Below are 14,847 nucleotides of genomic sequence, written 5' to 3'. Positions count from 1 at the left end.
TTTTTTTCTTCAAAGAGAAGGTCCATTGGTTGTGTCATATTTTCCAAGACATCTGTGATTCACTAGACGGCAACCTGCTCCGTCTCATTTTTTGCCCTCAGTGACACTTTGCGGTCACTGTGAGCAGCAGAGAGCAGAACCCAGAAGACCAGACTATGGGGCAGGGTTAGGTTCGGAAGGAAGTGGAATCTACAGAATAGGGGGCGCCCTGGGCCGGCCCCACTGGGAAGTGAGGGGCACATGAGGGGGCAGGTGCTTGCGCTGGAAGTGAGCAGAAATCAGGAGGAACACTGGAATCAGAGGAGAGGCCGGCAGCACCCCAAATGCCCCGCTGTAATTCGTTAAACGGTACAGCCTGAGAAATGCAGCGAATCCGACTGTCAGCACTCACTTTATCGAGGGACTCTTTACCCTGGAAAAAGACCCACCATGTCCTTTAACCCGGTAGTTTCCAGTACCCTAAAATATTTCCCCCAATAGGTGGCTTGATCTTTTCTCTCGAGGACCAAACCCTCTTCCTCATATCCTCCTCTTGTCTGTCCTACTGTTTCTTTCCTGAGACTCGTCTCTACTTGACCTTGCTTTGTGGAGACACCACAGCACTGCCTCTGTGGGCCCCTGGAGATATATTCGGTCATGACATGGTCTGCTCAGAGTTTTCCCGGTGTGCGCTGGTCCTCTGCCAGTGGTTTCCCTATTCATCTCCCCCTTTCTTGGCCTGCTGGGCTTCTGGAGGGATCCCAAAGGGCCCGACTAACTCAGCTACTGTGAATGGATTTTATCGCCGTGTTCATTCAATAGCTTCGTGTACACAATTAGCCTTGGCTTAGAAGTTGTGGCTGTCCCTCGGTGCCCAGGGGACGGGCACTGATACAGGCTTGTGGGTGTGTTGCATTCCAAGCACTGTCCTTAGTTCTTTGCATCTACAGGGGCGAAGTTGGGGTGAACAACAGACATGTTCAAAAACATATCCTTCAGTTGAGAAAGGGAGCCAAACAATTTAGGGAAATGACCACCGCAGTGTAGATGAGAAAGAGAGAGCAATGAGATTGTGAGGCAGGGAATTGCCAGAAGCTGCGGGTTCAGAGACCACGGGCCAGAGCGGCTTGCTCGGGAGTCACGCTGCACTCACTACCCAAACACCGTGTGTGCTGCTGGAGTCAGGGGGCTGGCCGAGTGTCGCACCAGCAGACGTGCTTCCTATTGAAACCATTCCTCCATCCTCCACAAAGCACTGGACCTAAAATACTCACAGACAGCATGTACCCTGGAATGCTTCCGTGTGACGCCTACAGGGAAAGATGTAGCGGTATCTGTCCACATGTGCAATCTACACGGAGCCATTGTAAAGAATGGCACTGCGGGGAACCCAGCTCGGACGCTCGGGAAGTGATCTCGTTTGTTAGAGGGGCCTTGTGTCGGAGTCTGGAGGCCGCGGGACCTGACCTACCGTCAGGAGTGGAGCACTGCTGCAGCCACGACTTCCCGAAGACTTGGTCCACCCTCTCCCCGTGGCGCGCCACCAGCACGCTTCGTCTCACGATGGCGGCCTGAGATGGAGGGAGGAAAGAGAAGTCACGGCCAGCAGCAGACATGTTCACAGATAGGTCCATCAGTTGCGAAACATAACCAAACATGTTAAAATGTACCAGTTAACATCTGCATTATTAAACTTCTTCAAAAAGGCATCTCAGTCCTCATGGCTGGCCTAGAAATGGGTCCCTTCCTTCCTTGCTCCGTAGCTACATCCCATTTTACCAACGGCATTACAATGGAAGAGGACTAGGAACTGCAGCTGGAAATCTCTTTCATTTCCTGCAACTTTTTATTTCCTGGGCATTATAACCTTGTAAAAGAAATGAAAAGCAACAGGAGTGCCCCAAACCACAGCACATCAGCTTCTCTACTATTCAGTCTCTCCCAAGGCCTTATCCCTTGCCCTAGTCTGTTCTGGCCAGACCACCCACTGGGGCGGCTTATAAATAGCAGACAGTTATTTCTCCAAGTTCTTGAGGTTGGAGGTGCCACAGGTCAGGGCAAGGCCCCTCTTCTTAGTGGCAGACTTCTCCTGTGTCCTCCCATGGTGGAAGGGGCAAGGGAGCTACGGGGTCTCTTTTATAAGGACACTAATCCCACTCATGAGGGATTAGTGTCCTTATAATGAGAGAATGGGATGAGATCCCATCCCATTCTGTCATCCCCACTTGACCTGCAGGCAGGCTGCAAGGCACACCCGGGCTCCCAACTGCCCTCTGCTTCCTGACATTCTCAAAGTGCTGTCAGTGCGTCAGGCTGAGGTTTTGCATTTGGGGCATTTTCTTCCCTGGAAGAGCCTGCAGCATTTCGACTTTGAAAAGCAGGGCTTGGCAACAAGAATATTAAGGCACAGTGAAAAGTTCACAGGGAATAGAATGGACTGAGCCCCGGGGTCCACAGAACAACAGGGCTGCCGGGACTCCTCAGTCATGAGGCTGTGTGTGTGTCCTGTGGCTGCTGTAACCAAGTGCCACCGACTGGGCGGCTTAAAACAAATTTAATCCCTCACAGTTCTGGATAATAGAAACTCAGAAGCAAGGTGTCAGGGTGGCCATGCTCCCTCTGAGGTTATAGGGAAGGCTCTTCCTGCCTCTTCCAGTACCTGGTGGCCCCCACTACCCTTGGCTTGTGGCTGCATCACTCTGATCTCTGCCTCATGCTCACATGGGTGTCTGTGTCTTCTCCTCTTGTGTACATCAAATTCCCTCTGTTTTCCTCTCGTAAGGACAGTTGGGATTAGGTTTAGAGCTCACAGGGTAATCCAGAATAATCTCCCCACCAAGAACCTTCACTCCATGCCATATGCAAAGGCCCTTTTTCTTTGTAAAGTAGCGCTCACAGTTCCAGCGATTGGGACCTCCTATCTTTGGGGCCATTATCCAGCCCGCTACAAGTCCGTTCTATCAAACCTGATGCCACAGTCTTCTTTTTCTCGCTGTTTGGAAGGGGCCTTCCCAGGCTGGGTGAGAGGCTTCAGTCCACAGGGAGGCGGATGTTGGGTTTTTGTGCATTTAAAGCGCCAGTGAGTTAGACACAGACTGAGCTATAGGCTAAGCCTTCCATTCCATCGTCTCCCTGCCCACTGATCTGGAAAGGGGGTCACAGCCTTGCAGAGGCCCCCATTTATGCCTGTTCTCATCTCTTCCCCTGGTGAGTCCAGACTCAACTGCACCTTCCAGAGCCTGGGCAGTTTGGGGGTGGGAGCCCCTTTTTGTCTCTTGCAGCTGGCAGGTCCCTAGCTCCTGGTTAGCAGCTCCTCTTCCCTGGCCCTTTCTCTCCAACTGAAGACCTGGCTCACGGAGATGCTGGCTGCCTTCCCAGGGCCCAGCACCTTGTGCTCAGCTTTTGTCCAAACTGAGCCCACCCCAACCTGCAGGCAGCCCCTGGGGGATCAATGGGCTCTTGGGGATGGAGGGAAAGATTTGAATTTATAGTGATTCAGGTGGGAGTCTCCATTAGAGCCCTTATTAGGTCATTGTATGGTTTATCCAGTGAGATTTACTGGCCAGGCCCTGGGCCAGGCTCTGGGACACAGGCATGAGCCAGACCTGTGGCCCTGCCCTCTGGGCAGTAACCATCTCTCAGCATCGAGGGCCTGGCCTGCTGTGGACACGTGACCTCTCGTCTCACGTAATTCTTGGAACAACCCAATGTTGGGGGTGCTTAGGTGTCTTCATGCTCCCCACAAGCTTCCCAGCCTCTGCAAGCCTCAGTCTTCAGATCTGTAAGGTGGGGATGGAGTGGGACTAGCACCACCGGTGCTGGCTGGGGAGCGGCGGCTGGGATGAGAGCCCATGTCCTGTGTGTGGCACAGAGCGGGCATGTGGAGGGACAGCTCGCGTAGGACATAGAGGCATTTCCCCTGAGTGGGAACTGGCCGGGGCCAACTGCAGGTGCCACCCTGCTCTCCAGGGTTCTTTGGACAGATGGGCTGTGGCTCCAGAGCAGAGGGCTGGCCTGCCCACCACTCAGGCAGCGTCAAGGATGCCGAGTTACTGGCTTGTTTTTGGGGAGGGGCTGCCTGCGCTGCTGGGGCCCTGCCTACAGTCTTTACCCCTGCACGTGTTCCCATGTAGGTGGTGGACTCAGATGCCCCTGCTGTGCCCCCAATCTTGAGGCTGAGGCTGCCCTCATCCCCATTACCAAGCACGGGCCTCCTCATCTCTCCCAGCCTGACTTGAAAGCTCAGAAACTCCATCTTTTGGGGCCTAAGGAGGAGGGGACTCCATTGGGGTCGCCCAACTTGGCAGAGAGAATCAGGGTGAGAGCTCTGGATTCCTGGAAGGGCTGTGTCCCCATCCCTTCCCTGCCTCGTGTCCTGGCACCACGCCCAAGTTACAGCCATGTCCTCCCTGTTCTTGCACACCTGGCAGGTACCTGTGGGGTGCAGGCTGGCTCTCAGCCATGGGGGGTTCACCCTGTGCCCAGGTGGACGGAGCAGCCCAGCGCCTCAGAACTGAAGGGAAGGGCCACCTGCTGGCCCGCCCAGGTCTGTGCTCCACCACGGGGCAGCAAGGGTGCGTGTGTCTACGGGACAGAAGCTGCACCTGTGAGGCTGTGTCTCAGTGGAGTCAACATAAAGCGTGATGTTGCCAAGCTTACTTTACAAAAAAGGGAGCCCATCACCTGTAAGGCCTGCAGGCTGCCGGCGCTCCGTGGCCTTGGTGGAGGATGGAGTTCCCCATTCTGTCTGCTGCTGGCTTCCCCGTCCTTTCTGGAGTTTGGGTCCACAGCTAGACTGAAGGTGTACGTCCTGCGGGCGAAGAAACAAGGTGCTGGGTTGCAATGACTGCGGGAAACATTGGGTCAGGCCTGTGCTTGAGAACGGACATGAAAGGCACAAGGTCATGGTGAGGGCCAGCGGGAGGATGAGTTCAAAGAGCTCGGCGCTCAGCACCTAGAAAACCCTGAGTAACTCTTGGCTGTTTGTCACCATATCACCACCTGTGAGGGCTGAACTGGGTCCCCCCCAATCCACATGTTGAAGCCCGAAAACCTTTGTGACCTCAGGATGTGGTTGTATGTGGAGATAGAGGGACTTTAAAGAGGTAACTAAGGTACAATGAGGTCACTCGAATAAGCCTTAATCCAACATGACCGGTGTCCTTATAAGAAGGGGAGACTGGGACACAGACATACACAGAGGGGTGACCATTGAGGGCCAGGGGAAAGACAGCCAGCTATGCGCCAAGGGGAGAGGCCTCTGGAGGAACTGACCCTGCTGACACTTCGACCCTGGACTTCCAGCCTCCAGACTGTGAAAGGACAGATTCCTACTATTTATCCGCCCAGCCTGTGGTGGTGCCTTGTTCCAGCAGCCTGAGCAGACGTATGCAATGATCTCTTAGAGTCACCTTCTACAGTGGTCGAAGGTGTAAAGGTAGGTGTGGTCGGGATGCAGGGATGAATGAGCTATGGACACACTCAGGAAAGGGGTGGATGGTGTGGGAGGGTGGGTAAAAGCAGCGCCCAGAGGTTGCAGGCCACGAGGAAACTGCTACCTGCCCTGTGAGTCAAGAAAGGTGCAGGGGTGGGCGGGGTTCGGGAGCTCTGGGATGACTGGGAGAAAAGACGTCAGCACACTGAGGGTAGGGGGTGGTGGTGATGGCAGGATGCCCCACTGAGTGTCTGGAAGGAACTGGAATGGGCCAGGGTAAGCAAATGACCGTGTCCCCCGGGGGAAAGTTCATTCTGTAAAAGGAAAGGTCGTCTTTATAAACTCAATTTTAAAATAATCTACAAGCAGGGCAGAGACATGAGGCAGTAGCTAGAGAGGGAAATGGGGAAAAGGATAGTGCTTGATTTTGTTGGCTAGTGGGGATGATCGGGGAGGTCTTGAGAACAGTAGGTGATGCTGGCACGATGCTGGAGCAATGGGCTGCCCAGGAGCGATGGGATTGCAGGCACCACAGGCCAGTGCCCGGGCCAGGAGAGTGCCCCTTGCATCATGGTCTGTTGGGGAGAAGGGCAGCTGGTGCAAAGACGGCAGGAGGGTGGTGTGGTGGTGACAGCTGGTGGGCACTCTTCTGATTGTTCGCCTGTCACGGTGGGCGGGAATGGAGAGCACAGTAGATGGCCTTCTGGTTAAATGAAAAAGTAGACACAGATCAACTGGCCGGGAGGAGTGCCCGAGGGCTGAGTGTCCAGGGCCGCCCGGCCCCAGAGGTCGAGATTTATGGGAGGAGGAGAAGGAGGCAGGTAATCTGATCACATGGGTGACCGGTAGGGGACCACAGCCTTTGTTACTATTTTCTTAAAAGCGTTCTTCTCATCTGGCTCTTTGGATCATAGTACTCTGCGATTTTTAACATATAGAGACCTCAAGCTTCAAGCATTAATAATCACTATTAAAGACACATCTAAGTGTCCCTCTAAGATCCCCTCCATCGCTTCTGTACTTTCAAACCTCTCTCCGGAGTCCAGAAATCAGAAACGCTTTCCTTTTAACTGCCTTCTAGTTTTACATAATTTTCTTTTTCTGTTTAATTCTTGGCCTTGATGTGAGGTCACATAAAGTACCATTTATTCTACACCCATTTCCTTCCCTCTTCCTGATGCACTCCCCACAGGCCGGGTCTCCTGCGGTGGGCCATTCTGGTCCACTAGTCTGTCTTTTTTTCCCCTTAAGCCAAGGCCACACTACAGATCTGCCACACACTTTTCACATCTGGTAGGGGAGCCATGTACTCTGATGTCTTTATTATTTGAAGTTTTCTCAGCTCTTCTCCCCTGTTGATTCTTCCAGGTGAACTTTTCAGTCATTCACCAAAGTTCTAGAAAGTGATGCCGCTGGGACTTTTCCTGGACTCTCTTTAAACCTGGAAGTGGTTCCAGGAGGCGGCAATATATTCACGATTCATGTTTTTGGGGATCATATTGTGGTGTGTGTCTACTTATTGGCCCATTTGTAGATTTTCTCTTACAGAGGTCCCAGCACCCCCACTTCTCATCAAACTGATGGCTCCACCCCGAGACCCTCAGGAGGAACAGAGCCAGGAGCATCTCAGAGGTGTCTGTCCTCCATCTCAACCCCCCAGGGCTCCCGGTCACTGGCTTCCACCACCACGGCCATGCGCCCTGGACCATCCATCGCCCTCCTGGTGTCCTGCTGTAGTTAATGCATTCCTTAAATTGGCTGCGGCCTGTACTTTCTCTTTCCATATTGTTGCCTGAGCTGCCTTGCGCTGTGACCTCCTGTCGAGGGTGAGCGGGTCAAGCGGACTCACTCTGTTCATGTGAGGTGCGAGCTTTGGTTGGCCATAAATAGACCCCGAACACTGACATGATATTCGCACCACTGACATTTCCCTCTTCAAAGGAGCATGCTCTCGGCAGCACGGGCACTCTTCATAGACTCACACCGACCCAGGAAATGTTGGTTGGCTTCTTCTTCCTGAAGACGGGGCGGGAGCAATGGCATCCTGCTTGCGGCTCACCCTGCATACAGCGCAGTCTCATTATCTATGAATAACATCTGTCAAATTTACAGTTAGAGGCAAATTGACTTTTTTTCCTGCCAGCCATTCAAATGCCGTGCAATCAAAATGATGATGGGACGTTGGCAGTGAGAGGAGAAAGGAAAGGACCTCGCATTTTAATATTTCTGTTTTTCTCCTTAACTCAAAAGAAACCCTGAATGGTTGACTTATACCCTGGACGTGTTTGCATTGCCCCTGGCTTCTGAAAGGGGCCTAGCTGCAGTCTGTGAGGCTGTATGGATGACGTCACTGTGTCAGTTGCTAAAGCCACAGTACCAAGGTGTCACACACTGGGTGGGCCGCTTGAACAACAGAAATTTACTCTTTCACAACGTGGATGCTGGAAGTGCCAGGTCACGGTGCTCGAAGGGTTGGTTCCTTCTGTAAAAGTGGCCATCTCCTCCCCATGTCCTCGCATGGTGGTCCCTCTGTGTGCGTCTGTGTCCCGATCTCTTCTCATAAGAACGCCAGTCGTATGGGATTCGGGCCCCTTGAACAGCCCCATTTTAAGCAAATCTCCTCTGTAAAGATCCCATCTCCAAATGCAGTCCCATCCTGAGGTGCTGGGAGTCAGGGCCTTGCCATATGAATTTTAGGAGGATGCAGCTCAGCCCAGAACACTGCCATTATTACAGTGGAGCTACCTGCTCCCGTGCGCTCTGTGGTTGTGCAAAGTTACAGGCTTCTGGGCTTTGGTGTTGGAAACTGCACCATGGCTAGAAGATGACAAGGTGTCCTCTGAGCCCTGCCACTCAGGCCTCTCAGCTCTTGGTCCTACGCGTCTCATATGTACATTCTTCTACGCGGAGAGCTGAAAAGTGCTGTGACTCAGGAACGCACTCCTCCTGCATGGCCGCTCCGATCACCTCGGACCCTTTTCTTCCCAGTAACACACAAACATTGCCATGTGGATGGGTGTCGAGGGAGTCCAGGCTCCCGGGGCCGTGGGCACATGGGCTGAGGCTGTTGTTCTGGTGACGGGCGACAGGTTTTAGAGGCCACGCCGTGCACCCTGCAGCTGCAAACTCACACCTAGAAACGTGTCTCCTAGGGCAGGTGGGGCACTCCTCCCCGTATTCTTGCGACCATGCTCTCAGGCACTGTCAGGCCAGCGGTTCTTGAGCCTGGGTTGCACAAGCCCAGGGTGAGTTGGGCAGCCGATGCCCTAGGGGTATTGATTTCTACATGTCCCACTACCTGACAGATCAGTGATGTCCAGACCTTCCGGGACCACTGTCTAAGTTAAAAAGCAGTAAGTGTTGAATAAAGCTCGTTTTTGACAGTTCTAAAAGGCTGAGCCGGGACCCCTGAGTCTGACAGCAGGCTGGTTATCTGGCATTCTGGCCAAAAGTCATATCAAAGTTTGTCTCAGTGCTCCCCCAGTGAGGATGGGGGTGCTTCCAAAACAAGGCCAAGAGGACACCCCACAGCCTAGACTCAAACTTTTTACTTTTCTTTCCTTTTGTTGCAGTTTTTGTTAATGCTTATTAATTCCTAAGGGAAACGTGTCTCTAAGAAGAATAGTCCCAGAAATGTCAGACTTAAAGGCTGGAATGATTATTTTGGTGACAGGTGACTGACAGATTAATTGTGAAGCAAAAAATGTTACAGCCACAAACTTATCTTCTACCAAGTCTTGACTGCCTAGTTGTAGAAATGTCCAGATTTGCCAATTGCCTGGTGACAGTGAGGCTCCCGACCAGAGCAGCGAGTGGAGGACCAGCTGGAGGACAGGAGCCGGAGGGATGCCCTGACCTCCTGGAACTCTGACAGTCAGTTAAGGTGGGACCAGCGTCTCTCTTCTGCTTTCCTTAAACTGTGTATTGGATCAGATGAGGATGCAGTTGGTACTAAAAGAGAACAAGTGCTTCCTTAAATGTGTGGTCTCATCCAGCCCCCTGCCCCCTGGGTCTGAGGGTACTCAGCCCTCCAGAGAGAGAAACAGAATTAATTATCTCTGCAGTTCCAAGTGGCACCAACATCTTGTGATTTTGTGGTGGCCCAGGGGACGCATGACCCTGGTATACGTCTGCAAAATTGTGCTTCTCCTGAACAACTGGTCTACTTGCTGCTGTGATGGCTGGTGGGAAGCTGCAGCTCTGCTCGCCTTGGGTGTGGGAAAGCTTGGAGCTGGGATTTCCCAGAATGCACCTGGTGTACAAACCTCAGCCCCGGGTTGTCTCGCTTGTTTCCCTTTGACCCAATTTCCTTATATTCTTTTCTTTACGTTTAAAATAAATTAATTTCTATTTTTAATAAGTAATGCATTTATATGGTTCAACATTAAAAAATTATTCTTCCTCCCATTCCTGTTCATTCTTCCATCTTCAACCCCCAAGCTCTGCTTGGTAACCAATGTTAGAAGTTTCTAGAGACTCTCCTTTCCAGGGAACTTTGAAGCACAGACTTACATATGAATACATATCACGCGTATGTACCCACAGACAAGTGTGTTTAACTTTATCCTTTCCTTACACATAGTACCACACTCACTGTTCTGCAACTTACCTAGGGCTTTTTCATGTCAGTACACAAAATCCTTCCTCATGACCACTAAAAAAATTGCAAGTATTCTATTGTGTGGCGGTACCACAGCTTATTTCACTGGCTTATTTTTAAACTTAGTTACCTCTCCCACAGGCATTTAGGTCATGGCTGAAAATGCACAGACACCTTTTTCCCAGTTATCCAACCAAAAGCCGTGCTGCTGTGAAGAGATTTTTCAGATGTGATTGAAGGCCTTAATTAATGGACTGCAAGTTAATCAAAAGGGAGAGTATCGTGGCTGGGGCTGACTTATTCAGTTTGAAGTTCTTTTAAAAAGGCCCAGGGCTTCCCTGAGCTCAGAGATGCTAGTAGCAGCCGTGTCTACAATTGCTCATCCCCTGCTGGGTGGGTGGTCCTTCACGACTGGCACACCTAGGCCGTGGGCCTTTGCTCGCCATGGTTTCCAGGCTGCTCTGGGCTCCTTCCCTTCCTTCTTGCCTGCCCTTGCTTAGTCAGCCCCAACGGCTGCGCAAGGCAATCCCCTGTAATAAATCCATGCATGTACATGTAGATACATGGCACCCAATGTATGCATGTATTATTGTACAGATAATACAACAGAACAAAATGTAGATTAGTTATATTATAAATAATTATATGAGTATAGAATAATATAAAATATACTTATATGTATTTCTATTATAAATATTTATGTGTGTATATATATCCATAATATAAAAATTACTGGTTCTGCTTCTCTGGTTGAACCTTTCCTGACACTAAATTTGGTATCAGGAGTGGGGCGTTGCTATAACAAATACCTGAGACCGAGCAGTGGGTGGAGGCTGGGAGGAGTTTGAGAAGCATGATAAAGTCTAAATGACCTTGGACAGACTGTTAACAGAAATATGGACATTAAAGGTGTTGCTGGTGAAGACTCAGAAGGAGTGAGACACATATCATAGGAAATTGGAGGAAGACAAGTCCTTACTATGTAGTGGAAAAAGGTTTACTGAAATTGTCCTTGGGAAGCAGAACTTGTAAGTGAGGAAGTCGGTTACACAGCTAAGCGCATTTCCATGCAAAGTGTTAAAGGTGTGAGGAGAGAGGGAAGTTGAGGGAAGAATTATTCAGTAAGAGGAACCAGTACTTGGTGATTTTGAAAATCCTCAGACTATTCAGGTGATGCTGAAGACACTAAAATGAAGAAATTCCAGCTGAACGTGACACCACCAGGAGTCTTGTAGCTTTGAGAAAATGAATTCTGCCAACAACCATGTGTGCTTGGGGGAGGCCCCTCAGCCTCCAATAAGCCCCCAGCCCCAGCCCAGACCTGACCCCAGCCTTGGGAGCCCCTGTGCTCAGCCACGCCCAGACTCCTGACCTGTGGAAACTGTGAGGTAACAAAGGCTTGTGGTTTTAGCTGTTAGGTTAAGGACATCTGTTGTTTAACAATAGAAAACTAATAATGTGCCATAGGATTCTAGGAACAGGGGTGTCCAACCACAGTATGTGGCTCAGGATGGTTATAAATGCGGCCCAACACAAAATCGTAAATTTACTTAAAACATCATGAAATTTTTTGGTGATTATGTGTCACAATGTATTTAGTAGTGTGTGGCCCAAGACAACTCCTCTTCCAGTGTGGCCCAGAGACACCAAAAGGTTGGACACCCCTGGGTAGAGATAAGTAAAACCCAGCACAGGACTTCTGATTGTAATTTATGTCCCTAGCAAGGAAGTGGTATTTGTAATCTTTTGAGATTAAGATCTCAGAAGCCATATATAATAATTCGAGTTTTCTGAGTGTTATCAGCAGAAAACCACGAGTCAGCCAAGATCCTTACTGTATCCCTGCAGGGATAATATTGACGTTTATACCAGTGATGGAATGGTCTAGAAGCATGCAAACACCATGGCCACTGTTTTCAGGTGGGTGCTCTCAGACACGAACACAGGGATCTTGGGCTGCTGCTTGAGGAGGTGCTCACCTATGCTTCACCCAGGTGTCGCACTCGCTGGCTCGTTCTGTGTAGTTCTCCGGCAGGAAGCCCCGGCAGCCGGTCCGCTGTGAGAGCCCAATGACCCAGCCCTCGCTGGCTTCCTCCTGCTCAGTGGGGTCCACAAAGATGTAGTCGCCAGGACTTAGTGGCAGCTCGTCCACGTTCTGGGGTTTGTATTGAAACACTGCCCTCAGGGTCTGGAAAAGAGGCAAATGTTTTCACGTCTCAAGCAAGGACTTGGGCTGGGAAAGATGACGGTAGAGGGCTTATTTCTGTATTTGGCTTTTAGGCTCCTTCATGGGCTGCATGTCTCCAAGGGGCCACCCGAGCCTTTGTCTGATGATAGATGGCTAGATTATAACTAAATACAGCACAGAAGCCTCTGGATAGATTTAGAAATGAATTTTGGTGTCCATCATCTGTCTAGTATGTATGTACAATACGTATGCATTTATTATCAATCTGTCATCGATCATCAACCATCTGCTCATCACGTCTATCATCTAGTGTCACTCATCTCTGCATGTACGTATACACGTATTCATCACCACTCTACCATCTACCTTTTCCATCATTCATCTAGCATCTGTCGATCTATGTATCCATGTATCTATGTACCTATCTCTGTCCTCATTTCTTATATGAAATATCTCAAAGCACAACCCAACTTTCACATCTACCTTCTCTGTTGTGAAGCGTTTCATAGCTTCCTCCACAGCACGGAACACGGTGGACTGAGCCGTATTTATTCTGTGGGTCCGTAAGGAGCACTGCCTGGTTTCTGTTTGAGCGAATCAGTTTAGAGGAAGAAAGCCTTGGACTGAGGCTTCACCCAAATCATTACCTAAACAAATCACCGTACTTTGCCATGTATAATGCACACCCATGTTTTTGGTCTGAACTTTTAGGGAAAAAAAGCTTTCATTTTAATTTTTTAAACTCAATTATTTATTTATATTTAGAAACAAAGCCAATTACTGTATTCCAGGGTATTATGTTGCATAACAATATCATTATTGCCTTCTAGAGTTACACTTTTAATGCATAAGCATAAATAAAAGAATTAAAAACATTTATATAGATATGGAATTAGTACCACTCCTATATAATGTGCTTCCTTATCTTTCCCTCAAATATTTGGGCAAAAATGTATACATTACACATGGCAAGATACAGTAATAAGCAACATAATATATTGATAAATCTTTGCAATAGTTCATATTTTATTACCAGAAATGCTTCCATTTCCCCCCCAAATTTGTGTGTCTGAACTTATACAGGATGGGGCAAAAGGAGGTTTATGGTTGTTCACATAGAAAATAATACAATAATTCATAAATACGGAATACACTCTGTTTTACATGCTCACAACTGTAAACCTATTTTTGCCTCACCCTGTATACATAAAACAATGCTGATTGCAAATTGCACAAAGAAAGAAATAATTTTAAAGAAAGAATGGAAGTTCTTCCTTCCACTAAAATACCTCCAGCAGAGGGTGGCTGGGGTGGTGCTTGGTTGGGGAGGCCACTCACGCAGTGTCTGCTGGAGGATGTGGTCTACCTGCCAACCTGGGCTGCTCACCTGGTAGTGCACAAAGCGCATGTCCCTCGAGTATAGCGCCGCGGTCCACTGGCAGCTGTGGGCCGGGTTCACGGCCCTGGCCAGCTGCTCCAGCGTCCTCTGGTGGTGGGGGTAGAACTTGTGGGCCAGCGTCAGATGCAGCTGCTTGGTGCAGGGCTTCACGGTGCAGTCTGCGAAACCGGGTAAACACAGAGATGCCCGCCGTCAGCACCTTGAGCCCAGGATGGCTACTCGCCCAGGATGGCTGCACGCCCAGGCTCAGCAGCACAAGCCCTTACCCATGGCTCCCTGCCTCTGCACCAGGCCTTCCTCGGCCAGGCAAGGACTCCCCCCAGACTGTGCCGTCTTGCAGAGTTCACCTTATAAAGGAGATGGTTGGGTACCTGTGGATTCTACAAGGAAGCATAAAAGAGGTGGGGGTAGAGATGGGACTTGGGGGTGGAGTCTGGGACGTATCCCTTTGCGAGCTGGTTGCCCCAACAGTGGAGTAACATGTATGTGAAGCCGACGCTCCATCCCTGGGGTGCGCATGTTACTCAGTGGCCTGGCCTGGTGGGCTCCCTGTCCAGGCCAATGGCTTCTCGTTCAGCTGCAGAGTCTCGGGAAGAAAATGCCAGAGGCAACACAATTCTGTTGAACATGACAGTCTCCCTGACACTCGGCTCGCCTTGGCGGGCCCTGGTCCTTGCAGGGGTCTCGGCCCTTGGTCCTCCCTTCGGGGCTCTCAGGCCAGCCAGGGTCTGATTTCAGCTGGGCCCCAAAGTGCTTTATGTTCTGGGGAGGCAGCGACCGGCGGAAATAGCTCAGAGTTTGGTGGGAGGTAGACCTGGCTTTAGACCCATGCTGCCCCTTTTGGCGGGGCCACCTGGGCCTGACTCAGCTTCTGTTTGACAGCACCAATGACAAGAGGATGGTGAGGGCTGCCTGCTGGGGTTGCCGTGGAAACCAGTCTCTGAACTCACAGCCTCTCCGAATCTTTCGGTTACTATCAGTTACCCGCTTCCTCTCCCACGGGCAGCACACAGCAACAGTCAGGATCTGTCCTCCTCTGAAAAGTGTCGGGGGTGCTGTGGACACTTCCTGGAGCCCAGATGTGGTGGCCCCACCCACATTTCACCCACCACTGTGGAGGCAAGAGATTGAGTGGGTGTCGGGGAAATTCCTTCTCTTAACAGAAGGCGCAGGGCCGCCTTGCCACCTGAGTCAGTGTGGCCCGAGACCTGCCGCTGTTGTCATCAGAGGCATCAGTGAGTCACTGA

At 50.5% G+C, this 14,847-nt stretch overlaps 1 protein-coding gene across 1 annotated transcript in view; it reads right to left on the bottom strand.

Annotated features, from left to right (window-relative positions):
• The window catches only part of UBASH3A (ubiquitin associated and SH3 domain containing A), a 41,302-nt gene that overhangs the window by 12,575 nt on the left and 13,880 nt on the right, over positions 1 to 14,847 (bottom strand). Inside the window, exons 6-9 of the mRNA XM_024559887.3 lie at positions 13,589 to 13,758; positions 11,993 to 12,201; positions 4,663 to 4,789; positions 1,451 to 1,550 (exon numbers count right to left, since the gene is read on the bottom strand). Of these exons, the coding sequence (XP_024415655.3) occupies positions 1,451 to 1,550; positions 4,663 to 4,789; positions 11,993 to 12,201; positions 13,589 to 13,758 (606 nt within the window). The remainder of the gene's footprint in view (positions 1 to 1,450; positions 1,551 to 4,662; positions 4,790 to 11,992; positions 12,202 to 13,588; positions 13,759 to 14,847) is intronic.

Source organism: Desmodus rotundus, chromosome 2, assembly GCF_022682495.2.
Source record: "Desmodus rotundus isolate HL8 chromosome 2, HLdesRot8A.1, whole genome shotgun sequence".
Classification (NCBI taxonomy): domain Eukaryota; kingdom Metazoa; phylum Chordata; class Mammalia; order Chiroptera; family Phyllostomidae; genus Desmodus; species Desmodus rotundus.
This window is presented reverse-complemented; position numbering and strand designations above follow the sequence as displayed.